General features: G+C 43.7%; 1 protein-coding gene across 11 annotated transcripts in view; it reads left to right on the top strand.

Annotated features, from left to right (window-relative positions):
* SAP130 (Sin3A associated protein 130) overlaps positions 1-20531 on the top strand; it is an 85424-nt gene extending 64893 nt beyond the window's left edge. For 7 of the 11 annotated variants that reach the window (XM_033231904.1, XM_033231909.1, XM_033231903.1 and 4 more), the window contains 6 exons: positions 5247-5605; positions 10499-10747; positions 10913-11038; positions 15880-15983; positions 19221-19334; positions 19592-20524. In XM_033231904.1, coding sequence (XP_033087795.1) covers positions 5247-5605; positions 10499-10747; positions 10913-11038; positions 15880-15983; positions 19221-19334; positions 19592-19750 — 1111 coding nt within the window. In that variant the 3' untranslated portion in view covers positions 19751-20524. Of the gene's footprint in view, positions 1-5246; positions 5606-10498; positions 10748-10912; positions 11039-15879; positions 15984-19220; positions 19335-19591 lie in introns of all 11 variants that reach the window. The other 4 variants (XM_033231905.1, XM_033231899.1, XM_033231898.1 and 1 more) reach the window with 2 other exon arrangements.
* The last annotated feature ends 7313 nt before the right edge of the window (positions 20532-27844 follow it).

The following is a 27844-nucleotide window of genomic DNA, read 5'->3' as shown; positions in this document are numbered from 1 at the left end:
GTAGGTTTTTCTAGGTATCACTAGTTCATCTTCAAACTTTCCACCAAACCTATAGAACTGCTGTAAATGAGTTAAACCTGTCAGATCTCTGTCATTTGTGCTTTTTCTTGATCATATCCCTCCTTGAAGCCCTGCTTCTGCCTGCCCCAGTCTGTATTGGTACCTGTCTGGTCTCGGTGCCCAGCTATTGTTCCTGGTGCCTCTTTTCTCCACCAGGCTCTGAATTCCCTACACCTTGTCACCCGGAGCCTGTATGCTTACTTTTTTTTGATTTACCCCCTTGATTTGTAAGAGCACCTCTTCAGTAGTAGTGACAGAATGCCCAAGATGTCAATTTTTGATAGTTGGCATATCAGAAAACATCTTTATTCTATCTACACTCTTCAGTCTGTTTTCTCTGTATTGTTCAGATTAGGCTAATTATACTGATCTGTCTTCAGCCTCATTGATTCTAAGGCAGATGCGATGGCTCTTACCTGTATAGTCCCAGCTACTCAGGAGGCTGAAAAGGGAGGATCATTTGAGGCCAAGAGTTGGAGGCTGTGGTGCTCAATGATCATGCCTGTGAAGAGCTACTGCACTCCAACCCTGCCAACACAGCAAGACCATCTTATTTCAGTTACTGTATTTTTTATTTATTTAATTTCTATTTGGTTCCAAAATTTTTATAACTTTGATTTTTTTACTAAGATTTTTCTATTTTTTTCATTCATTTCAAGTGAATTTATAATTGCATATTAACACATATTTATAATACCTGCTTTAAAGTCCTTGTCAGATAATTCCTTTATCATTCATCTCTTGTCTTATTCAAGTTGTGATTTTCCTGTTTCTTGATGAGTGATTTTCTGTTTGGAACTGGACATTGTAAGTGTTAAATTATAAGACTGGATTTATGTATAGGTTATACTTTAGCAGGCCTCCTCTCCAACTACCCCAGCAGGGAAGAGGGGGCATTGCCTTGTTACTGCCGGGTGATCAGTGAAGGCCAGGTTCCCAGTTGGCCTCTGACGATACTGCATGAGTAGTGGGATGGGGAGGAGATTGAGGCCCCTCATTACAACCTGGCCAGGAAAGTCTAGACTCTTCGCAGCCTTTGCCAAGGCCGCAGTTGTTTCTGTGACGTTTCACTGGAGTAGAGCAATTATTGTCTACAGGATTTATGTCATGTCAAGCCACCCCTTTTTGTTGGTTCTTGGGCTAGACAGAGTAGGCTTTTCTTGGGACTTTTTTTGTCTCTGCTCTTTGGCATTTCCATATTATCAGCTTCTCCAGCACCCTGTCCAGGACACACAAGGCAAAAAACAAACCCAGGGAACTGACTGCCGTGCCGTTCCTGGGTCCTGAGGTCCCTAGACAATGTGTCTTTTTCTCCTTACTCTTCAGCAGCTCGTTGTGCTTGGCTTATGTCTAACACTCCCGAGTTTTAGCTCTACTTTGTAGGAGGAATAGGAAAAAGTATGTCTACTCCATTCCTGAAACACAACTCCTCACTCTTAAATGATAGGATGGCAGGCAGAATTTTAGACGAGAAATCATTGCTCTTTAAAAATATTAGCCGGCTGTGGTGGCCCACCCCCGAGCTTCAGGAGACCAAGGCAGCCAGATTGCTTGAGTCCAGGAGTACGAGACCAGCCGGTCAATATGGCAAAACTCCGCCTCTATAAAAAATACAAAACCTGGTCAAGCATGGTGGCACATACCTTTAGTCCCAGCTACTGAGCCTGAGGCAGGAGGATCACCTGAGTCTGGGAGTTTAAGGCTGCAGTGAGCCATGATCATGCCACTGCACTCCAGCCTAGGCAACACAGTGAGAGGGAGTCTCTCTCTCTCTCTCTCTCTCTCTCTCTCTCTCTCTCCTCTCTCTCTCTCTCTTTCTCTCTCTCTCTCTTTCTCTCTCTCTCTCTCATCTGTCTCACTCTCATATATATGAGAGTGTGTGGCATACATATAAAGGTATTACTCTGTTGTCTTCTACATTTTTTTACTTTTGAAAACCCAGATATGATTTTTGAGTGCTGATCTTTATATCTTACATATTCGTTTCTTTCTGAACACTTTAATGATCTTTGTTCTCAATGTTCAAAAACTTGACAGTAGAATTTGGGTTGGTTGTTTTTTGAGACAGAGTCTTGCCCTGTTGCCCAGGCTGGAGTGCAGTGGCGCGATCTCAGCTCACTGCAAGCTCTGCCTCCCGGGTTCAAGCGATTCTCCTGCTTCAGCCTCCTGAGTAGCTGGGATTACAGGCGCTCACCACTGCGCCCCACTAATTTTTTGTATCTTTAACAGAGACAGGGTTTCACCATGTTGGCCAGGCTGGTCTCGAACTCCTGACCTCGTGATCCGCCTGCCTCGGCCTCCCAAAGTGCTGGGATTACAGGCGTGAGCCACTGTGCCCGGCCTTTTTTTATACTTTAAGTTCTGGGATACATGTGCAGAATGTACAGGTTTGTTACATAGATATACATGTGCCATGGTGGTTTGTTGTACCAGTTGGTTGTTTTTATATGTGCTGGATACTCAATGGTCTCTTCAGTCTGAAAACCTGTGTTGGTCGGTACAGGGAAATATTCATATATTATTTCCCTCATAATTTGTTTTCTGCTACTCAATTTCCATCTCATCCCTTTTTTGGGGGAAACTCTTTATTTGTCAGGTGAACTTCTAGAATTGGTTTCTTTATCTTTTCTCTCTTATTTACTTACTATCTCTTTCTCTTCTCTTTCTTTCTAGATATCTTCAAATTTATCTTAAAGCCTTCTCAGTATGAAAATCTGTAAATGTCTGGGAAAATAGAGAAAATAATAGTAATCAAACAGATGTAACTGTTTTAATATTTTGCCGTAATTTATCTTCTCCTTTTTTTTTTTTTTTTTTAAGAGACAGGGTCTCGCTGTGTTATGGCTGGAGTTCATTGGTGCCGTCATAACTCATTGCAGCCTCAGCCTCACAGGTTCAAGCAATCCTCCTGCTCTTCAGCCTCCAGAGTCGCTAGGACCATAGGCACACACCACCATGCCCAGCAAATGTTTGTATTTTTGTAGTTTTGGGGTTTCCCTATGTTCACTAGGCTGGTCTTGAATTCCTGGGCTCAAGTGATCTTCCTGCTGTGGCCTCCCAAGGCGCTGGGATTATAGGCGTGAGCCACCATGCCTAGGCAGTTCTTTCTTATGCCTATTCAAATATGCAGTTCAGACTCTCTAGTGTTTTTTCTTTTTTTTCCCCCTTTCAGCATTTACATTTTTATATTCCAGAACTTCTGGTCCCTCTCTTGCCCGGGCTGGAGTGCCAGTGTTACAATTATAGCTTATTGCAGCTTCGGACGCCTGGGCACTAGTAATTCTGCTGCCTCCGCCTCCTTAGTAGCTGGAACTACAGGTGCACGCCAATGCACTTGGCTAATTAAAAAAAAATTTTTTTTTAAGAAATGGGGTCTTACTGTATTGCCCAGGCTGGTCTCGATCTTCTGGCCTCAGGTGATTCTTCTGCCTCAGTTTCCCAAATTGCTGGGGATTTTTAGGCATGAGCCACTGTGCCCAACTCAGTATTTTCATTTCTATAGGTTAAAAATCCCAAGTATACTGTTGCTCATCTGAGAATATAGGAGTAAAAGCCAGTGTTTTTGTCTTCTCTCACTCAACACCACCACAGAAACTTCTGGGACCTTTGGTTAGTAAGACGTGGGGGAGGATTTCTCCCCGGCAACCAACCAACCAGATTTGCAAAAGACACCAGGTGGGTGCCCTCCAGTTCAATTATGACGCTTGGAGAGAGTGTCAGATCTCACAGGTTGAGGGCTCAGTCCTACAAGACTACCAAACTTTCAACGCCCAATGCAAGCCCCAGGTGATTTTACTTGTTCTTCTGACCAGCTAGTTCCCATGCATACGTTTGATTAATTTGCTAAAACAGCACACAGAACTCAGGAAAACACTTTATGTACATTAACCTATTTTCATAAAGGCTGTTATGGAGGATGCAGATGACCAGCCAACTGGAACAGACGCATAAGGCCTGGGAGAAGGGATGTGAAGCTTCCATGGCCTCTCCAGGCACGCCCCTCCAGGAATTTTCACGTGCTAGCTATCCCAGAAGCTCCTGAATCCAGTCTTTTCGAGTTTTTATGGAAATTCCATTTACACAGGAATGGTTGATTAGGCATTGGCCATTAGTAATCAGCTCAACCTCAGTCCCTCTCAATTACAACTGTAGTTAAAGAAAAAGAAAGAAAAGAAAGAAAAAAACAAAAATAACAACTCCAAAGTCAACATATATATTAAGGAATTCTGGGGGAAAATATATATTAATATTATGAAAATTGGTTGTGCTATGACGATATGACTTTGAGTGAGTTCTTTAAAGTGTTATTTTCTTGTTAATTTTATTACTGCTTATAAAAACTTGGGTGGGAGCAGGACATACCGTATATTTTTAAAACCTGATTGACATTTAAAATTGCTTTGTTAGGCCGGGCGCGGTGGCTCAAGCCTGTAATCCCAGCACTTTGGGAGGCCGAGACGGGCGGATCACGAGGTCAGGAGATCGAGACCATCCTGGCTAACACGGTGAAACCCCCTCTCTACTAAAAAATAAAAACTAGCCGGGCGATGTGGCAGGCGCCTGTAGTCCCAGCTACTCGGGAGGCTGAGGCAGGAGAATGGCGTGAACCCAGGAGACGGAGCTTGCAGTGAGCTGAGATCCGGCCACTGCACTCCAGCCTGGGCGACAGAGCAAGACCCCGTCTCAAAAAAAAAAAAAAAAAAAATTGCTTTGTTAAACTTTTAAAGTCAAGAAATAGAGTATTAAAGCTGGGCGTGGTGGTTCTCACCTGTAATCCCAGCACTTTGGGAGGCCGAGGCAGGTGGATCACTTGAGCTCAGGAGTTAGAGATCAGCTTGGGCAACATGGTGAAACCCCATCTCCACCAAAAAATACAAAAATTAGCCTGGCATGGTGGCACACACCTGTAGTCCTAGCTACTCGGGAGGATGAGGTGGGAGAATCCCTTGAGCCCAGAAGACAGAGGTTGCAGTGAGCCAAGATCACACCACTGCACTCCAGCATGGGTAACAGAGTGAGACCCTGTCTCAAAATTTTTTAAAAATTAAAAATTAAAAAAGAAATAGAGTATCAGTTGTGCAGTGTGCTGAACAGAAATAATCGGACAAATACCCATCCTCTGAGATGTTGTAGATGAAGGCAGTTTTTTTCTTATTTGCTACATGTGCTTTTCTTTTGTGTTTCAGGGCCAAACCCAAGTCTGAAATCCACGTGTCTATGGCCACTCCCGTCACTGTGTCCATGGAGACTGTATCCAATCAAAATAATGATCAGCCTACCATTGCCGTCCCTCCAACTGCCCAGCAGCCTCCACCGACCATTCCAACTATGATTGCAGCAGCCAGTCCCCCATCACAACCAGCCGTTGCCCTTTCAACCATTCCTGGAGCAGTCCCCATCACTCCACCCATCACCACCATTGCAGCTGCACCACCTCCATCAGTCACTGTGGGTGGCAGTCTGTCCTCCGTCTTGGGCCCTCCTGTTCCTGAAATTAAAGTGAAAGAAGAAGTAGAACCAGTGGATATCATGAGGCCAGTTTCTGGTAAGTCCGTCCATAGAATACTCTCCATTGGCAGTTGCCTCTTCCCCTTCCCTAATTCTCCTCCAGCATCCAGATTCTTCTGTGACCCTCAGCCGAGACTCCCTGATACCCATTTTAGATGTTGCATGTCATTCATTTTTGATAAATAGAAGAAAGCAATAAACTCATTGTGAAAACTAAAACTACTTTGCTTCCCTTTTGTAATTAAGTTTAATTTCTGGCCAAAATCATGAAAGAGATTAGTATTTCCCCATGGATATCCTTCAAGGTAGTTTCCTTGCATGCGTTAAGAAAATGCTACTATGTAAAAAGGGTCACAATATGGCTATAGTACTGTTTATTTCCAAGTTTCATTGCCTTGTTATGCAATCAAGTAAGATTTATGTTGCTGGAAAACCTATATGTGATTAGTAAAATCTTAAAGCAATTCATTTCTCCCTTTACCACTTTATCTTAGCTGTAAACTTCCAGTTTGAGAAAGTCAAGTCACTTGAGAGGTTTTCTTTTTTTCTTTTCTGTTTTTAAATAATTTATTGTGTAATTTTGTTTTTCCTACAAAAGTAACATATTCAGTATATAAACTGTGTGAAGTAGAAACAAATCCAAAGAAGAAAGCAAGTTATTTGTTCTCTGGTATCCAGTATTACCTACTATTTCAGTGAGAAGGCCTCCATTTCTTTCTCATGTTGTTTGCCTGATAGAGGTGTGATTGTGCTGTGTCTATAGTTTTTTTAATCTACTGTTTATTTACTCATCTATTTATTCTGCCATGAAATCTCTTTCTGTGGATATTTTTACCCTTGGCCCTTTCTTTGAAAGATACCATGAGTGATCCAGAAAGGGAAATGAAGCATCCTCAGTTATGCTGCTCATCTGCTCTTTTTGGCTGGTTCCCTTTACCGCTGTGTGCTAGGGAACTGCCTGTAATCCTACCTCAACCTGTGGGGGTCTATGCCAGGAATTGTTCTGGGCACGACGATGCAGCTTTGTGTTAGACAAGTGCAGCTTTATCCTGTTAGATCTTACATTCTAGCAAGGGAGACAGAAGATAAAAAGATGACTAAGTTACATATGTATGTATGTGTGTATATGTGTGTTTGGGTGATAAGTGCTATGGAAAAACAAAGCAGGGACGAAATACAGGGGAAAGTTGTAGCCAGGACTGGAATGTGTATAAAGGGGTTTAGGAGAAAGCCTCACTGAGGAAGTGACCATTGAGTAGAGACATTAAAGAAATGAAGTTGCTGGCCATGAGGATATCCGGGGAAAGAGTATTCCAGGCCAGAGAGCAGTAAGTACAAAAATCTTAGGAGCATGCATGATGTGCTCAAAATATAGCAAAGAGGCCGGGTGCAGTGGCTCAAGCCTGTAATCCCAGCACTTTGGGAGGCTGAGACGGGCGGATAACGAGGTCAGGAGTTCGAGACCACGGTGAAACCCCGTCCAGAATGGGGCAAACACGGTGAAACCCCGTCTCTACTAAAAAATACAAAAACTAGCCGGGCGAGGTGGCGGGTGCCTATAGTCCCAGCTACTCGGGAGGCTGAGGCAGGAGAATTGCGTGAACCCGGGAGGCGGAGCTTGCAGTGAGTTGAGATCCGGCCACTGCACTCAAGCCTGGGCGACAGAGCGAGACTCCGTCTCAAAAAAAAAAAAAAAAAATATAGCAAAGAACCAAAGGTTGCTGGAGCTAAGTAAGAAGGGGAGTGGCAGCAGGATCAGATCATGATTGAACAGGGCCCACAGGCTGTTGTAAAGGCTTTGGCTTGGCTGGGGTTGGCAGGGAGCTGTTGGAGCAGAGCAGGGAGTGTGAGCAGAGCAGTGCCAAGCGCTCGCTTAGGACTGAAGATAAACACTCTGGCTGCTGGGGAAGGAACAGACTCTGGGAGCAGGGATGGAATCAGGGAGACCTGTCAAGCAGCTGTTGCATTAATTGCAAGGAACAACGAAGGCTCAGCCAGGGCATAGTGGTGGAAGTAGCGTGAGGCGGTAGGATTCTGTTTATGTTTTTAAGGTAGAGCTAAGGGTGTTTCATGATTGGATGTTGAGTGTGAGAGAACAGTATCTGGGACAACTTCCAAGATTTTGGCCTTAGTAATCGGAGGCCATAGAGTTGCCATTGGCTGAATCAGGAAAGCCTGCAGGAAGACCATGTTTTGTAGGGAAAGATGAGGAGTTTAGTTTTTGATAGGGTAAGTTTCAGATGTCTGTTAGACATTTCAAATATAGACATCAAATAAATAGTTGAATGTATGAGGCTGGCTTTTGGAATAGAAAATGAAGTTGCAGATATAAATTTGAGAGCTGTCATTATATATGTAAACTGTATTTGAAGTCATGAGCCTGGATGAGTGGTTCAGATCACCTAGGGAATGAATGTATCTTGATAAAGACAGAAGCAGTCCATGATGTAGTCTTAGGATAGTGCACTACGATGAGATGGGAGAGGAAGTAAGGTCCAGCAAAGGAGGCTGAATGGTGGGAACACAGGGTAAGGATATCACTTACAGTGTGTGGTGTCCTGAAAGTTGCAAGAACAAAAATATTTCAGGGAGGAGAGAATGATCAGGTGGATCACATGCTCGTGAGAGATCAGAAAGATGAGGTCTGAGCAGTGACCTTAGGATTTGGCAAACAGAGGTCACAGAGGTCTTGAGAAAAGCAGTTTCTATGTCATGATGGGGTAAAAGCATGATTGGGAGCAAGTTCAGGAGAAAGCCAGGAGAGATAGAGACATTATATATAAACAGCACATTTGAGGCATTTGTTCTAAAGGAAGAGAAAAAAGGTATTGGAAGTGACATGATGTCAAGAAGAATTTTTTTTTTTTTTTTTTTTTTAGATAGAGTTGTGCTCTTTCACCCAGGCTAGAGTGCAGGGGCATGATCTCGGCTCACTGCAACCTCCGCCTTCTGGTTTCAAGCAATTCTCCTGCCTCAACCTCCTGAGTAGCGGGGATTACAGGCACCTGCCACCACACTGGGCTAATAATTGTATTTTTAGTAGAGATGGGGTTTCACCATGTTGGCCAGGCTGGTCTTGAACTCCTGACCTTGTGATCTGCCTGCCTTGGCCTCCCAAAGTGCTAGGATTAGGTGAGCCACCACGCCTGGCCAAGAAGAAGATTTTTTTAAGATGGGACAAATAAGAGTTTTGTATGTTAATGAGAATGATCCAGTAGACTGAGAAGAATTGGGGATGCAGGAGAAAGTTGTGAATTCGTGGAGCGTTGTTTGAGGAGGTGAGAGTGGGTGGGATTTGTGTGTACCTGAAGAGGTTGGCCTTTGCTGAAAGCATGGAGAGAAGGAGAGTATAGGGACACAGTGGAGAGGGGGAAATGAGGTGGTGGGACTTGATGGACATGTTCTTGTGATTGCATCTATCTTTTTCAGTAAAATAGAAAGCAGGGCCATCCACTGAGAGTACAAATGGTGGCGGAGGCATCGAGCGTTTGAGGGAGAAGAAGGTGTGAAGCAGGCATCGCAAGAGAGACTGGACTTAGCAGAGAGGGTTGTCCGAGTGAGGCCAGTCAGCATGGTAGTGCGTCTCCCTCTGACGACCTTCAGTTGCATAGGTGCAGACTGGTTGGAGAATAGGATTTAACCTCTTGTCCTTTTGCTAAGTGAGCACAGTAAAGCAAGAAAAGGAGGGGACAATGAAGGAAGAAAAGGAATAGAGTGATTATAGGGTTCAGACCTGGCGATGGGGGAGGATAGACATGAGAGGGGTGGGTGACTGCAGGAACATGGTTGGGTGAACAGGTGATAGTTCTTTGTAGGCCTAAGGAGTGCTGGAGGCTGAGTACTGAGGGGAAGAACCTAGAAAAAGAGTTGGATTTACCTGGGGAGTTGGATGCTAGAAATTGAGATTGGGTGTGAGGCAGTTTCTATTTCACGGTGACAGGAAAGTTTAGGGTGTGACTGTTGGGAGTGGGCAGCAGAGTGGGTAGAGGATAATAGGGCGAGTAGGTGGTAGAGTGAAAATAAGAGTTAAGGTGAGCCCCGTAACATGATTTTTAAGTCCTAGATGTGTGATTCATACAAGCTCAAGCAAATGTTTACGTCCTCGCAACACATTTTTTTATCTGGAGGCAGCACACTGTGGTCGGTGAGAGTGCAAGCTCTGAAGCCAGACTGCCTCTGTCGATCCCAGCCTGCCCACTTCATACTTGTGTGACTTGTGCCATGTTTTCTCCTCTGTGAATTGAAGGATAATAATAATGGCTACTTATTAGGATGATTTTTACGATAGTGAGTTAATAGGTTACCTGCTAGACATTTATGTTAAAAAAGTGTGAAAAATAGTAGCTTAACTCATAAGATCCTGTCATCTCCTTTGGAAGAAGTCCTGAGGCAGACAGTTCAGGGATGGTGTGTGGACTTCATCAAATTATTAGAAAGCCAGGCTCCTTCTACCTTTTCACTCCACCACCCCTAGGATTTGACCTTCATGCTCTTGATTCAGGACAGCTGGGGATGCTGCAGCCATCTCATCTGAGTTCCAGCATCACAGAAAGAACACAAGGAGTAGGTCACACCTGCTCTCTCTCTCCCTCCTGGAAATTTCCTAAAAGTGCTACAGAATGCTTCTGCTTGGGTCTGAGATGACCACACCTGTAATGGAGGCTAGGAAGTACATTCTTTAGCTGAATATTATTGTGCCCTTGTCAAAGGGAGGTCCCGGAACTAAGGAAGATGAAGACACGGGCTACTAGGGAGGAGTTTGCAGCTTCTGCCACAGAGTGCTTAGCACAGTGCCAGACACATAGGAAGACTCAATAAATGTTGGTGCTCTGTACTGTCTTCTTAATCATTGTCTTTGTTGGAAGGAAGGAAGTAAAACTTCATTGTGTTTGAGTTCTTACAGATATGTGTGCTCCTTTTCCTATGACAGCAGTTCCTCCGCTGGCTACCAACACTGTGTCTCCATCTCTCTCATTGCTGGCAAACAACCTGTCCATGCCTACAAGTGACCTACCACCTGGTGCCTCCCCAAGGAAAAAGCCTCGAAAGCAACAGCACGTGATCTCAACAGAAGAAGGTGACATGATGGAGACAAACAGCACTGATGATGAGAAGTCCACTGCCAAGAGTCTTCTGGTGAAGGCTGAGAAGCGCAAGTCTCCTCCCAAGGAGTATATTGGTAACGGTCACAGGCTGACTTGTGTTATGACGCTTCCCAGTAAAGTCAGAGTCCAACCCAGAGGCTCGTTACATAGTCAGCCTCACTCATGCCTCGCTTACTGGAATTGAACTTTGAAGATTGTTGACATTGTTAATAAGTTGTTTAATGTCTTCTGTGTAATAGATGAGGAAGGTGTGAGGTATGTCCCAGTGCGTCCAAGACCCCCGATTACTTTGCTTCGTCACTATCGGAACCCCTGGAAAGCTGCTTACCACCACTTTCAGAGGTACAGTGACGTCCGGGTCAAAGGTTAGTTTCTCCAGAAACATTTGGTATTAATGCATGAAATTTGTATAAACTTAATTAAAATAGAAGAGAAAAACAGAACCACAGTTTTCCAGTTTCAAAAACACCATAAGTTTTTGTTACAAAATCTTGAGGCCTCAGTGTTTAAGTATATCCTGTAGAATATAAAACTTAGAAAATTACCCTTTGCCCTAGCAAGCTGTGTGTATTTATTGGAATTGCAGTTTAAGAGTTAAGTGACAGCCTTGGTCTTTGTAAAATCCACGTGTTAACAGCTCCCAAAATACTGATGGAGGATACCGGTGGCTTCCAGAGTCATTGTGGAAGAGCTGTACTGGGTTACTGTATAACACAGTTAAGTCCACAGTAGTTCCTAAGATGCTAAAATATACATGCATTGTAAGCATTTCTGCCAAAAGATCTTTTGTTTAACATATATACGAAGCTCTTGGAGTGGTCTAGGGTAAGCCTTCAATGAATGTTTTGTTGTTCTGGTAGAACCTGAGAATAACCTTTTAATAAACCCACATATGATTGAAAGTGCTGATAGTACTTTGCAAATACCTGCAAGTATTTCTACTGATGGACTTTAAGTGCCATGAATCTCGGATATAATATATGTACAAAGAAATGTGAGCCTCTAGATAATTGGTCACATTTCCCATTCTCTTACATAAATTCCATTTGGAAACTGCTCTAAGGGTTTTCTTGAAGGCTCAAGATGAGTCCCAGTTGGATGGAGTACTGACTGATTAAGCAGAGGTGGAGAAGCTAACAGTTCAGTCTCTGAATGGAAGTACAGAGGCGGCTCCATTTCCCAGCTTTTCTTCCTCACAAGTGTACTCTGAGGTTTGGAAAGAAGGTGAGATTTCCAGAGGACAGGGAGTGTTGCCTTTTAGTGGAAGATATGAACCACTGAACAGCTCTTCATGCCACAAGAATTCCATAGAAAAAATATTTAGGAATGTGCTCAGTAGCATTTCAAGCCACACTACAAGAATCTAAATGTTTATTGGGACTTGCTCTTCAAAAACTATCTCAAGAAAGATAACTTGACAGCTGAAAAGTTTACGATCCCTGAATCTTCTGGTTCACTCTATTCATACTAACCTCCTTACGCGGTGCCTCTTGACTATGAAACTTTAGCGCAGCTATTTTGCCTAAGCTACAAAATAACATATAAATTATATATATAAATACATGAAGATAGACTAAAACTCACAGGAGGCCAGGCGTGGTGACTCACACCTGTAATCCCAGCACTTTGGGAGGCTGAGGCGGGTGGATCACTGGAGGTCAGGAGTTCAAAATCAGTCTGGCCAACATGGTAAAACCCTGTCTCTACTAAAAATACAAAAAAATTAGCAAGGCGTGATGGCAGGCGCCTTTAATCCCAGCTACTCAGGAGGCTGTGAGGCAGGAGAATCTCTTGAACCCGGGAGGCAGAGGTTGCAGTGAGCCAAGATCACACCACTGCCCCACACTCCATCCTGGGCAACAGAGCAAGACTCTGTCTCAAAAAAAAAAAACCTCACAGGAAAGAAAAGAAGTACAGAAAACACATAGTAATGTGGCAGACCTAAGCCTTACATACTAGTTATTGTCATAAATGTAAATAGTCTAAACATACCAATTAAACACAGATTGGCAGAATCAATGAAAAAACACAATCCAACTATGTGCTGTGTACAAGAAACTCACTTTGAATACAGTGGCATAGGTAGATTGACAGTAAAAGGCTAGAAGAACACATGCAAGCCAGACGTGGTGACTGACACCTGTAATCCCAGCACTTTGGGAGGCCAAGGTGGGTGGATCACCTGAGGTCAGGAGTTCGAGACCAGCCTGGCCAACATGGTGAAACCTCACCCCTACTGAAAATATAAAAATTAGCCGGGCATGGTTGTGCACACTTGTAATTTCAGCTGTTCAGGAGGCTGAGGCAGGAGAATCGCACGAATCCCTGGAAAGTGGAGGTTTGCAGTGAGCCGAGATCATGCCACTGCTCTCCAGCCTAGGCGACAGAGTGAGACTCCGTCTCAAAAAAAAAAAAAAAAACCACGCATGCACACAATATGAAATTAATTTACAAAAAAGCAGGAGTGGGCCGGGCGCGGTGGCTCAAGCCTGTAATCCCAGCACTTTGGGAGGCCGAGACGGGCGAATCACGAGGTCAGGAGATCGAAACCATCCTGGCGGCCGGGCGCGGTGGCTCAAGCCTGTAATCCCAGCACTGTGGGAGGCCGAGATGGGCGGATCACGAGGTCAGGAGATCGAGACCATCCTGGCTAACACGGTGAAACCCCGTCTCTACTAAAAATACAAAAAACTAGCCGGGCGAGGTGGCGGGCGCCTGTAGTCCCAGCTACTCGGGAGGCTGAGGCAGGAGAATGGCAGAGAAGCTCGGGAGGCGGAGCTTGCAGTGAGCTGAGATCCGGCCACTGCACTCCAGCCCGGGCGACAGAGCAAGACTCCGTCTCAAAAAAAAAAAAAAAAAAAGAAACCATCCTGGCTAACACGGTGAAACCCCGTCTCTACTAAAAATACAAAAAAATTAGCTGGGCGAGGTGGCGGGTGCCTGTAGTCCCAGCTACTCGGGAGGCTGAGGCAGGAGAATGGCCTGAACCCGGGAGGCGGAGCTTGCAGTGAGCTGAGATCCGGCCACTGCACTCCAGCCTGGGGGCAGAGCGAGACTCTGTCTCAAAAAAAAAAAAAAAAAAGCAGGAGTGGCCACATTAATGTCACATAAAGTAAACTTCTGAGGAAAGAAAATTGCTAGAGACACAGAGGAACATTACATACTGATAAGAGAATCGGCTCACCAGGTAATGATCCCCTTCTCAGCAGTGTCTTTTAAAATGTAGGCAAAGACATTCCAAATTTATTTTATGAAGCCAATATTTTCATGCTATCAAAACCAGAGTGTACAAATATAGAAAATGACAGATCGATATTCCTCATCAATATAGATGTAAAAATGCATTAATAAAATATTAGCAAATCAAATCCAGCAGTATATACCTTGACCAAGTAGAATTTATTTTTGCTGTACAAAGCTGGTTCAACGTTTGAAAGCCAAAGTAATTCACCCTATTAACTGGCCTTATTAATTTCCTAGGGTTGCCATAACAAAGTACTGTGAACTGGGTGGCATAAAACAGTACGAATTATTCTCTCATGGTTCTGGGGGCTAGAAGTCCAGAATAAAGGTCTGATAGGATCGTGCTGGCTGTGAAAGCAGTAGAGGAGAATCCTTCCTTGCCTCTTTGGTTTCTTGTGATTGCCGGCAGTCTTTGGTATTCCTGGCTTGCACCTGCACCACTCCAGTCTCTGCCTCCGTCTTCAAATGGCATTCTTCTCTTTGTCTCTCTGCCTCTCCCATCCTCCTTTCTCTCTCTCCTTCTGTCCCCTTCCTTTTCTCTCTCTCTCACTTCTCTCTCTCCCTCCCTCCTTGTACAGACACCAGGCCCTGGATTTACAGCTCACCGTAATCCAGTATGACTTCTTAACCAAATTACCTTTTCTTTTTTTTTTTCTTGCAGCGGAGTCTCGCTCTGTCCCCCAGGCTGGAGTACAATGGTGCAATCTTAACGCACTGCAACCTCTGCCTCCTGGGTTCAAGCAATTCTTCTGCCTCAGCCTTCTGAGTAGCTGGGATTACAGGCGCCCACCACCACACCCAGCTAATTTTTTGTATTTTTAGTAGAGACAGGGTTTCACCATGTTGGCCAGGCTAGTTTCGAATTCCTGACCTCAAGTGATCCACCTGCCTCAGCCTCCCAAAGTGCTGGGATTACAAGTGTGAGCCACTGCGCTCGGCCTACATTACATTCTAGTGTAGTTATAGTCACAGGTACCAAGGAACTTCAACATATCTTTCGGGAAGAAAGCCAACCCACAACGAAAGCTAAAGAAGAAAAATCACATGATTGTTATCAATCAGTATAGAAAATTTGACAAAATTAAACACCTTTTCATGATAAACAGTGTTCAAAAACAGAAAAAGAAGAGTTCTTTCTTGATTTGATAAAGCTGTTCTGCCCTTGGAAAGGCTCCCCCAGCTGTCTTATGCTTTGTTCTTTCCTTCAAACCAGCCTGCACATAGTCTAGGCTACATCTTCATTAGTTCCACAAATCTCCCCCAGTTCCCTTCACCACAGCCTCCACTGTTCTCAGGAGCACCTTTAGGTTTGAACTTCTTCACACTCTTGCAAATGGACTCACTTCCTTCAGGAAGAAATTAGAAGGTATCTGTTTTACAGCCCACTTCTTCCAGCAAAATGTTTGAGCCAGGACCTTGGAGATGGAGGAGGCCCTGGCTTGACATGTGGCAAGCTTCTCTCTGAGTGACAGCCCTGCTTTAGGAGGTAGCACTTAGTGGAGGGGAAGGAGAGGAGTGAGCAGCCTGGGGTCCTCTTGGCTTACCTCTCCTAGATGAAACCATTACCTCAAATAAAGTTCTTATGGCCGGGTACAGCAGTTCATGCCTGTAATCCCAAAACTTTGGGAGGCCAAGGCAGGCAAATTGCTTGAGCCCAGGAGTTCAAGACCAACCTGGTCAACGTAGCAAGACCCCATCCCTACAAAAAATACAAAAGTAAGCCCAGCATGGTGGCATACACCTGTAGTCCCAGCTACTTGGGAGGCTGAAATGGGAGAATCGTTTGAGCCTAGGAGGCGAAGGTTGCGGTGAGCCGAGATTGTACCACTGCACTCCAGCCAGACACTGTCTCAGAAACTTAATAAAATTCTTATTAAAATAATGGCATTTACACTGCTTGAACACAAATCATTTACCTTTTTAAACACTGAAATACACGTATTTTTGTTTTTTATGGTTCCAGAGGAGAAGAAAGCTATGCTGCAGGAAATAGCTAATCAGAAAGGAGTATCCTGTCGTGCTCAAGGCTGGAAAGTTCACCTCTGTGCCGCCCAGTTACTACAGCTGGTAGGTGGAGTTCTAGCAGTTGTTTATCATTTTGAAGAAAGGAGAAGACACTGGAGATAGCTGAGTTCATAGAACTTTTTAAAAGTAACTCTGAAGCATACCCAGCTAACATGGGTTATGGTAGCATTTTTATGTGTGCTATGTAATATCACTGTGTCAGTTACATGTGATTAAAACTGAAATATATTTGAGTTCTGGTACCCAGATCCAAAATATATGGAACAACTGTGGTGTTAAGACCTAAATTTAAGATTCAGTGTTATGTCATGTTGTGACATCTGAAATAGGGGGAGTCTCAGATGGCCTAACCGAGAGTCCCTCCTCCCAACTCTGCTCCCTCAGATGAAGTCTCCTGGCCAAACAGCCCTTCATACCACAGGGACCAGGCACACAACTCCTGCTCATTGCTGAGTAGCAGGCTCCAATTCCCTGCCAGCTTCCAATATTCCAATATTATTCAGATAAGCCAGTCAACACATCGTCATTCAGAGACCGGGTCATACCTCTCCCTGTCTCCTGTGCTTTTTGTTTTTGGTTTTGTTTTATTTTGTTTTGTTTGAAACGGAATCTTGCTCCTTTTCCCAGGTTGGAGTGCAGTGGCACGATCATGGCTTACTACAGCCATGATCAGCCTGCTGGGCTTAAGTAATCCTCTCACCTCAGCCCCCACAAACAGCTGAGACTATGTGTGAGTCGCTGCACCCGGCTGATTTTTAAACATTTTTTGTAGAGGCCAGATGTGGTGGCTCAAACCTGTAATCCCAGCACTTTGGAAGGCCAAGGTGGGCAGATCACGAGGTCAGGAGTTGGAGACCATGGCCAACATGGTGAAACCCCCGTCTCTACTAAAAGTACAAAAATAAGCTTAGGCATGGTGGCAGGCGCCAGCTACTCGGGAGACTGAGGCAGGAGGATCGCTTGAAACCAGAAGGCGGAGGTTGCAGTGGGCTGAGATTGTGCCACTGCACTCAAGCCTGGGCAAAAGAGCGAAACTCCATCTTGGGGGAAAAAAAATGTGTAGAGAAGGGGTCTCACTGTGTTGCCCCATCTGTCCTGTGTCTTAATTTTTGACAAACAAGTTTAAAAAGTTAAAATTTTTTTTAATCCAAAATAAGGGGCCAGGGTCAGTGGCTCAGGCCTGTGATCCCAGCACTTTGGGAGGCTGGGGCAAGAGGATTGCTTGGGCTCAGGAGTTTGAGGCCTGCCGGGCAACATAGTGGGACCCTGTCTCTACAAAAAAAAAAGTGTTTTAATTAGCTGGGTGTAGTGGTGCACACCTCTAGTCCCAGCTACCTGGGAGGCTGAGATAGGCTGAGGTAGGAGGATCTCTTGAGCCTGGAAGACCAAGGCTGCCCTTAGCCATGATCACGCCACTGCACTCCATCCTGGATAACAGAGTAAGACACTGTCTCAAAGAAAAGAAAACAAAGTTTATAGAATAAAGATATAAAGAAAATAATTTTTTGTAACCACCCAACAGTGTCCACATTTGTCCCACAACATGTATTTTAAGCTAAGTTTTATTGCAAAAGAATCAAAAAGTTTAAAACAGTTTAGAAGTTGATAAAGTAAAAAGAGTATGCTAAGGTTAATTGGTTATTGAAGAAAGAAGAATTTTTTTTTTTTTTTTTTTTTTTTTTTTTTTGAGGCAGAGTCTCGCTCTGTCGCCCGGGCTGGAGTGCAGTGGCCAGATCTCAGCTCACTGCAAGCTCCGCCTCCCGGGTTTACGCCATTCTCCTGCCTCAGCCTCCCGAGTAGCTGGGACTACAGGCGCCCGCCACCTCGCCCGGCTAGTTTTTGTATTTTTAGTAGAGACAGGGTTTCACTGTGTTAGCCAGGATGGTCTCGATCTCTTGACCTCGTGATCCGCCCGTCTCGGCCTCCCAAAGTGCTGGGATTACAGGCTTGAGCCACCGCGCCCGGCCAGAAGAATATTTTTAATAGATGTAGTGCAGCCTCAGGGCACAGTGCTTATAAAGCCCACAGTAGTGTACAGTGATGTCTTAGAGCTTCACATTCACTCACTGCTCAGCCCTGACTCACCCAGAGCAACTTCACAGTCCTGGTAGACTGCATTCATGTGAGTGCTCTTTACCATTTTTAATCTGTCATGCCATATTTTTACCATACCTTTTCTATGTATAGATATGTGTTGACACACAAACAGTTAACACTGTGTTTCCGTTTCCTGCACTGTTCCTTGCAGTGACCTGGTGTACATGTTTGTAGTCTAGGAGCAGTAGGCTCTATCATGTAGTCTAAGTATGTGGTAGTCCATAACGTCTAGGTTTGTGTAAGTACATTCTGTGATGTTCACACAACAGCAGAGTTGCCTAAAGACATTTCTCAGAACATATCCCTGTCATAAAGCAGAGCATGACTGTATTTATGATTCATAAACTGCTGTTAATCTTATCTATCCAGTGTTGGATCTTACATGTTTGGCCATTTCTATAACGCTAGGGCAAGAATCCCTCCTTCACCAGCTGGGTGAAGAGGAGGCAACAACCTCATAAAGTTTTTCCTTCTGTTCAGTAGCAGTGACCTGAAGAACATTGTCTGTTGTCAGTATCTAAAAAATGTAGTGCCTTGGCTGCTTCTGACTTAGCAGAAATCACTTCTGTGAAACTTGGAGACTTGTGTTTCAGAAGAATTGTGGATTCAAGGCAGTATTCAAAAGTTATCCTTGAAGATAGGCTCTGAACTATGGCAAATTATAATGTCAGTCTTTGTTGATCTGTTTCCTTTACTGCCTTTATTTTATTTTATTGTATTTATTTGTTTTTTAGATGGAATTTCACTCTTGTTGCCCAGGCTGGAGTGCAATGGTGCGATCTCAGCTCACTGCAACCTCTGCCTCCCGGGTTCAAGCGATTCTTCTGCCTCAGCCTCCCGAGTAACTGGGATTACAGGCATGCACCACCACGCCCGGCTAATTTTGTATTTTTAATAGAGATGGGGTTTCACCACATTGGTCAGGCTGGTCTCGAACTCCGGACCTCAGGTGATCCACCCGCCTCAACCTCCCAAAGTGCTGGGATTATAGGCGTGAGCCACAGCGCCCAGCCCCGTTACTGTTTTTAAACCTTAGTATCTTAGTCCTTAGGAGAGAGGACATTGTCACCCAAACAACTCTTAGACAGTTTACAAAGGTGATTCAAGGTGGGTTCATTTGCTTGGGGTTGACATAGAAAAATATTTCCGAGGTCATGATATTCTCCCTTTTGTGTGCTGCAGACGAATCTAGAACACGATGTCTACGAAAGACTTACCACCCTGCAGGAAGGGATTATCCCAAAGAAAAAAGCAGCAACTGATGATGATCTCCACCGAATAAATGAGCTGATACAGGTTTGCGCGAGCCCCTTCCCTTCTGATCATCCACTGTATGAAGCTGCTTTCTGTAAAGCCCTACTTCTCCTGTTTCCCCCCGTATCCCTCGTATCTTCAGTTAAAAACATGTGCTTCACCCTGCACTACTGAGAAACAAGAAGACATTTTCTCTATGTGGAAGCCTCAACGTGGCGTCTGCCCAAAGGCAAGCAGTGTTTTAAAAGCTGTACTGTCCTCATGATCACTGATTGATGATGTAATGTCTTCTGTTTCAGGGAAATATGCAGAGGTGTAAACTTGTGATGGATCAAATCAGTGAAGCCAGAGACTCCATGCTTAAGGTTTTAGATCATAAAGACCGCGTCCTGAAGCTTCTGAACAAGAACGGGACTGTCAAAAAAGTGTCAAAATTGAAGCGAAAGGAAAAAGTCTAGACCCAGAAGAATCAGGAGATTGGAAGCAAATTGATGAAGAATGACGGTGGGGGTGGGGGGAGGGTTTTGGTTTTTTCCAAAGTGGAACTTTGAAATAAAGGAAGTGTTCCTTAGTTCACATGTGAAAACAGAGGGACCCGTGACATCCAGTGGCATGAAAGGATCAGAGCTGACTGGACACAGCCGCCTTCTTGCGTTTGGGGCACCCCTGTTAAACCTGCTCTGTGTCATAAGTGACTCCGGATGCGTCAGTGTCCACCAGTTGGAAGCAATGACAAGGATGGCTGGCTGGTGTTTTTCAGCCTTCCAGTTTATAGACTGTATTTATCTAGTGGATTCCTGCAGGCCCCATACTGAGCCTGGACTGGAAGTATCCACTCGGACCATCTGTTATCTCTCTACACTGAAAATAAAACCTCTTCCACCCACCCCATTCGGTTCTTCTGCCTGACCTTCAAATGCCCACGTTGGCCTTTTACAGCAGTGCCACGGCACCAAGCGAGCTGCCACATCTCACACTCTAAAGGGTTTGAACTATTAGTTCTTGTCATTTTTTTAAAAGAACCATTCCCAAGTGAAATTGTTATATCGTCTGTCTTGCGTGTGTCAGAATTGGGTTTTTGTGGAGGTTCAGAGCAGGCAACACCAGAAGTTGCTCTCAGATCCTTGTTCTGAAGTACATTCTCTTGGTTCTCTGTACTTCTGTAGCTGGTGTGATGCTGTTAATTGTATGTACCACACATCTCCAGACGTTAATAAAGGACTCAAAGAGGTTTTTGTACATGCGCAGTTTGCATCTTTCTGTAAAGTGAATCGTTGCCACACTGACCTTCACTGAAATGTTTCCCCTGCTTCGGTTTTTCACACATTGTTGGGAGCCTCCTTTGTTTGTTGAAGTTGTGCTGTTCGCATAGAGTTCCACTTATCAGGGTAGTTTGAATATGCTACAGTGGTGAAATCTATTGGATCTTGGCTCCCTTAAATATGAGCCTGTATTGTGGCCCAGTGCGGATATCAATTGGTCCAATTATAGGACTGTTAAGGCTGCAGTACTGGGGGCGGAGCTTTCGGGTGGGTGGATCCTCTCCACAGGTTCCTCTTCCTCTGAACTAACCTGAGTGGAAAGGTAGCTCACATCGGCTTCCTGTGGGCACAAGACCAACCACCTCTGTCTGGCCTCCATGCGACAGAGCAGAAAAGATTTTTCTCAGAGGCTTCTGCTCTGCAGACAAGACCTGACCACCCTCCTTCCTTAGGACACCTGCTTTCAGCTACCAGGTTGGGGCTAGAGCACTTCCCTTTGCTCTGACCTGAACAGATTTGAGACGGGCAGTGTTCCATTTCTGCCCAGGCCTTTGGGACCAAGGCCCTGGCTTGCCTGAGACAGCCTTCCTCATAGTAGAATGGTAAGCTGTCATCTGTGGGATTGGGGAGGCCACCCAGGCCTGCAGAGCCTAGGCTAAAGACATCCTGAGCGCAGTCGAGGCTGCTGGACTAGAGTATTTCATGAGGATATGGAGAAAACTTGAAAAGGTTTTACTCGGCGGCGATCTAGTGTAACTCCTACAAAAGTGTTCTTTTGCTGGAGTTTCTCATCAGTGTACACGTTGCCTTAGTGGTCACATGTGGTCTTTGGCTAGAGCAGGACAGGATTCAGGTATGTGGGAGCCTGTATTGTAGACATGTTCTCTATGACTTTTTTTTTTTTTTTTTTTTGAGACAGGATCTCACTCTGTCACCCAGGCTGGAGTGCAGTGGCTCAATCATAGTTCACTGCAACCTCCAACTCCTGGATTCAGGTGATTTTTCTGCCTCAGTCTCTTGAGTATCTGGGACTACCAGTGCTTGCTACCATACCCAGCTGATTTTTTTTTTTTTTTTCTTTGTAAGAGGTGGGATCTCATATGTTGCTCAGGCTAGAGATTACTTTTTTGAAGAAAGCTTGTCAATACAAGCCTTGAAGTCAGTGCAGATTAGAAAATAGTGTTTTCAGGATTTCTTCCTTTTATGAGGACAATAAAGTCAGAAGTTAGAAGCAGAGGGGATGATTCTTGCCTACAAACAATGGTTTTGGAATATAGTTTTATTGGCCGGGCGCAGTGGCTCACACCTATAGTCCCAGCACTTTGGGAGGCCAAGGCAGGCAGAACACTTGAGCTCAGGAGTTCGAGACCAGCCTGGCCAACGTGGTGAAACCCTGTCTCCACTAAAAAAAAATAAAAATTAGCAGGGCTTGGTGGCGCATGCCTGTAGTCCCTGCTACTCAGGAGGCTGAGGCAGGAGAATCACTTGAACCTGGTAGGCAGAAGCTGCAGTGAGCTGAGATCACACCACTGCACTCCAGCGTGGGTGACAGAGTGAGACCCTGTCTAAAAACAAACAAAAAGACCTCAAGCAGTCCTCCTGCCTCAGCCTCCCAAAGTTTTATTAAAGAGGAATCGTGGTCCATGCCTGTAATCTCAACACTTTGGAAGGCTGAAGCAGGAAGATCTCTTGAGAGCCCAGGGGTTCAAGATCAAGCTAGGCAACATAGTGGGACCCCACTTCTACAAAAAACATTTAGAAAGAAAATGTCTTGTAATATTTTTGTGTCTTCATAACGAGTGTTGTTTTGTTTTGTTTTGTTTTGTTTTTTGAGATAGTCTTGGTGTCCCTCAGGCTGGAATACAGTGAGACGAACACAGCTCACTACAGCCTCAACCTCCCAGGTACGAGCAATCTTCCTGCCTTAGTTTCCTGAGTAGCTGGAACTACAGGCGCACACCGCCGTGCCAAGCTAGTTTTTTAATTTTTTGTAGAGGAAGGATCTCACTATGTTGCCCAGGCCAGTCTCAAACTCCTGACCTCAAGCAGTCCTCCTGCCTCAGCCTCCCAAAGTGCTGGGGTTACAGGCGTGAGCCACTGCACCTGGCCTACTGATTTTGTCATAGTAATAATACAGAGTCATATAATTATAGGGTTGAATATTTATTTACAGATTATGTAGTCCAACCCAACCAGTGATGAAATGGACTCCTTAAAAACATTTTTTTTCTTTTTACATTATAAAATGCCACACATCCGAAAGCCTAGTACATGAAACAAATGTATAGATTCATAAATTCTTACTTAAGAACAACTTTCAGATCACCGCCATGGTAAGAAATAGAAACTTGTCATTCATCTCCAGAAGCTTCGCCGCGGCCACATCCAATGACAGCCCTCCACTGCCCCACTAACCTTTTTTTCCAAATAATCATTTTTATTGTATAAATACAGAGTAGAATGCCCAAATCCTAATAAGATTTGTCAAAATCTTGTGTTTTGACAAATATATACACCCATAGCCAACACCCAAATAAAGATACACATTTCTCTAACCTCAAAGGAGCAGCCCTCTGTAGTCAGTACCCCTCTGCCTCACCCCAGCCCCCACAAAAAAAGGTAAACACTGATCTACCACCTGTTAACACAGATTAGTTTGTGCGTTAACTTCGTATAAATAGATTCATACAGTACGCACTTATTTGTGTTTGGCTTCTTTTGCTCAACATAATTTGAGCTTCATCCATTTGTCGTGAATATCAGTACGTCATTCCTCTTGCTGAGTGGTATTCTGTGTGAGTACGCAGCAGTTCGTCCACTGCCCTGTTGAAGGATCCATTGGTTTGCTTTCCATTCTTGGCTATTATGAATAAAGCTGCTATAAACACTTGTGTGCAGGTTTTTATGTGTAAATCACTTTTCAGATGGGTTGGGTAAAAATCTAGGCATGTGATTGCTGGGTTGTAAGGTGGAAAACTATGTTTCGTTTTGTAAGGAACTGCAAAACTGCCCTCTAATGGGGTTATCATTTCACATTGCAACCAGCAAGAGAGTTCCTGTATGTGGTGGTGTCAGTGCTTTTTGGATTTTAGTCTTTCTAGTAGGCGTGTGGTGGTATTTCCTTTTCATTTGCAGTTCCCTGGTGATAGATGATGTTGAGCATTTTCATATGTTCATTTGCCTTCTTTAGTATCCTCTCAGGTGAAATATCTATTCACATCTTTGCCATTATTATTATTATTATTATTATTATTATTATTATATTATTATTATTTTAAATTGAGACAGGGTCTCATTCTGTTGTCCAGACTGGAGTACGGTGGCATGATCGCAGATCACTGTAACCTTGACCTCCCGGGCTCACGCAAAGCTCCCACCTCAGTCTCCCGAGTAGCTGAGGCTTCAGGCATGCGCCACCGCACCCAGCTCATTTTTGTATTTTTTGTAGAGATGGGGTCTCACTATGTTGCCCAACCTGGTCTCAAACTCAGGGGTTCTCCAGGAATCTCCTACCTCAGCCTGTCAGCCTCCCCAAGTGCTGGGATTACAGCAGTGTGCCTGGCCAGTAGTACCTTTTGAAGAGCAGAAGTTTTTAATTTTAATAAAGTAACAACTTTTAATTTTTTCTTTCATGAATTGTGCTTTGGACATTTAAAGATATTGCTAAACCTAAGGCACCTAGATTTTCTCCTGTTTTCTATGAATTTTATAGTTTCATGTTTTGTATTTAGGTTTATGACCCATTTTGAGTTGTTTATGAAAGATGTAAGGTCTCTCAAGGATTTTTTGTTTTTGTTTTTGTTTTGAGATGGGGTCTCACTTTCTCATCCAGGCTGGAGTGCTGTGGCATGATTACGGCTCATGGCAGCCTCAATCTTCTGGACCTAAGCGATCCTCCCACCTCAGCCTCCGAAGTGTCTGAAACTACAGGCACATGCCACCAGGTCCAGCTAATTTTTGTATTTTTTATAGAGATAGCATTTCACCCTGTTGTCCAGGCTGGTCCCAAACTCCTGGGCTCAAACGATCCACCCTCTTCTACCTCCCGAAGTGTCGGGATTACAGACATGAGCCAGGGTTTTTGTGTTTTGTTTTGTTGTATGAACATCCAGTTGTGTTCTAGCACCATTTGTTGAAAAGCCTCTCCTTGCTCCACTGAAATCCTAATAAGATTTCTCTTTGAAGCCTTTGCTAATAAGCCTTTGCTTTCTTGTCAGGGATCAATTGACTTATGTGTGGGGCCTCCTCTTCTGTTCCATGGATCCACTTCCTTGATGAATAGCACGTCAGTGTCGTTTTATAGTAAGTCCTAAAGTTGGGCAGTGTCAGTTCTTCATCTTTGTTCTTCATTCTTGTGTTGGCTATTCCAGTCTTTTGTCTTTTCCTATAAATTATAGACTCTGTTGACATCTACAAAATAGTTTGCTGAGACTTTGATTAGCATTATGTAGACTGGGATCAAGTTGCAAATAATTGATAACAGTGTTGTGTGTTCTAATTCACAAATATGAACTATCCATTTATCTATATCTTTGATTTCTTTCGCTAGAGTTTTCACAGTTTTCCTCGTATACATCCTATACATATTTCACTAAGATTTGTAAGTTTTGATTTTTTTGGTGCTATTGTAAAGGGCACTATGGTTTTAGTTTCAAATTCCAGTTGTTCACTGGTGGTATGTAGAAAAAACATTGATATTTCTTTTTTTTTTTTTTTTTTTTTTGTTTTTGTTTTTGTTTTTGTTTTTGTTTTGAGACGGAGTTTTGTTCTTGTTGCCTAGGCTGGAGTGCAGTGGGGCAATCTCAGCTCACCGCAACCTCTGCCTCCTGGGTTCAAGCGATTCTCCTGCCTCAGCCTCCTGAGTAGCTGAGACTACAGGCGCCCTCCACCATTGCCCAGCTAATTTTTGTATTCGTAGTAGAGACAGGGTTTCACTGTGTTAGCCAGGCTGGTCTTGAAATCCTGACCTCTCATGATCCATCCGCCTCAGCCTCCCAAAGTGCTGGGATTACAGGCGTGGGCCACCGTGCCTGGCAGCAATGGACATTTCTATGTTATTAACCTTGGGTGCTGCATATTGCAATCTTTGCAGAAGTGTGGTGTTTTGTTTGGTTTTGGTGGCCTTTATTGTCAGTTCTTAGAGATGTGCTACAGAATCAATCATTCCATCTGTGAACACATAGTTTTAGTTCTTCTTTCCCTATGTATAACTAGTATTTCCTTTTCCTGACAAGACATTAGCTAGGACTTCCAGAAAGATGTTGAATAGGAATGGAGAGAGGGGAAATTCTTGCCTTCTTCCCAATCCTAAGAGTAAGGTGTCCGGTTTCTCACTATTAACTATGATGTTAACTGTAGGGTTTTTTGTAGATTTATTTTATCAAGTTGAGGAAGTTCCCTTCTACTCCTCCTTTGCTAAGAGTTTTCAACCATTGAATAGATGGTAGATTTTGGCAAATGCTTTCTTACATCGACTGATATGATCATATGAATTTTCCTTTTAGACCGTTGACATAGTAGATTACATTAACTGAATTTTTATTGCTGATGCAGCCAGTCCAACCAGCGTACCTGGAATGAATCCCACTGAGTTGTGATGTGCAGTTCTTTTTATACATCGTTAGATTCAGCTTGCCAATATTTTATTGTATCTATGTTCATAAGAGTTAGTGGTTTGTGGTTTTATTTTTTTGCTCTATCTTTGCATGGTTTTGGCATCAGAGTAACACTAGTCTCATACAATGAGTGAGGAAGTGTTCTTTCTGCTTCTATTTCCGAGAAGGAGATCGTAGACAATTGGTATTTCTTCCTGAAATGTCTGGTAAAATTCAGCAGTGAAAATATTTAGACCTGGCCGGGCGCGGTGGCTCAAGCCTGTAATCCCAGCACTTTGGGAGGCCGAGACGGGCGGATCACGAGGTCAGGAGATTGAGACCATCCTGGCTAACACGGTGAAACCCCGTCTCTACTAAAAAATACAAAAAACTAGCCGGGCGAGGTGGCGGGCGCCTGTAGTCCCAGCTACTCGGGAGGCTGAGGCAGGAGAATGGCGTAAACCTGGGGGGCGGAGCTTGCAGTGAGCTGAGATCCGGCCACTGCACTCCAGCCTGGGCGACAGAGCGAGACTCCGTCTCAAAAAAAAAAAAAAGAAAAGAAAAAAAGAAAATATTTAGACCTGTCATTTTCTTTTTTGGAAGATTATTAGTTGTTTTTTCAATTTAAAATAGATATAGGCATAGTCAGATTGTCTATTTCTCCTTATGTTTTACTCGTTTCTGTCTTTGAAGGAGTTGGGCCATTTCATCTAAATTATGAGATTTGTGGGCATAGAGTTGTTCATAGGATTCCTTTATCATCCTGCTCACATCCATGGAATCATTAATGATAACCCTTTGTCATTTCATTGTTTAAAATGATTTATGGCGATATTACAATTTACATACCATACAGTTCACCTACTTGAAGTATATAATTCAATGGCTTTTACCGTAGTCCCATAGTCACAAAGTTGGGCATCCGTCATGATAATCAGTTTGAGAACGTTTTTGTTGCCCCCAAAACAAATCCTCCACCCTGTAACTATTACCCTCATTTTGGTGTTTATTGTGAGTTAATTTTGGCATGTTATGTGATATAGAGGGATCCCACTTGGTTTTCTTAATATTATATGTGGCTCACCAGTTGTCCCAGTACCATCTGTTGAAAAACCATTCTTTTTCCATTGAATTGTCTTGGCAGTTTTTCAAAGATCAATAAGTTGTATGTGTAAAAATTTATAGACTCTCAATTCTGTTCCATTGCTCTATATATGTGACAGCCACCACCCCACTGTTTCACTTATTGTAACATTGTAGAAAGTTTTGAAATTGGGAAGTGTGAGTTCTCCATTTTGTTAGTCTTTCTGAAGATTGACCTGGCTGTTCTGCATTCATTAAATTTCCACGTGAATTTAGGATCAGCCTGTCAGCTTCTGCAAATAAATCATCTGAGATTTTGATATGGTTTATGTTGAATCTATTGAGCAGTTTGGGAAATTCTGCCATCTTAGTATTAAGACTTCTGATTCATAAACATGGGATGTCCTTCCATTTATTATTACTTTAATTTCTTTCATTTGATGTATTCAGAGTATAAGTTCTTCACTTCATTTGCTAAACCTGTTTCTAAGGACTTTATTGTTTTTGATGCTATTGTAAATTGAATTGTTTTCTTTTTTTTTTTTTTTGAGATGGAGTCTCACTCACTCGCCCAGGCTGGAATGCAGTGGCACGATCTTGGCTCATTGCAGCC

This window comes from Trachypithecus francoisi, unplaced genomic scaffold, assembly GCF_009764315.1.
Source record: "Trachypithecus francoisi isolate TF-2019V2 unplaced genomic scaffold, Tfra_2.0 Lachesis_group13, whole genome shotgun sequence".
Taxonomy (NCBI): domain Eukaryota; kingdom Metazoa; phylum Chordata; class Mammalia; order Primates; family Cercopithecidae; genus Trachypithecus; species Trachypithecus francoisi.
Note: the sequence above shows the minus strand (reverse complement) of the source record. Positions and strands in the feature narration are given on the sequence as shown.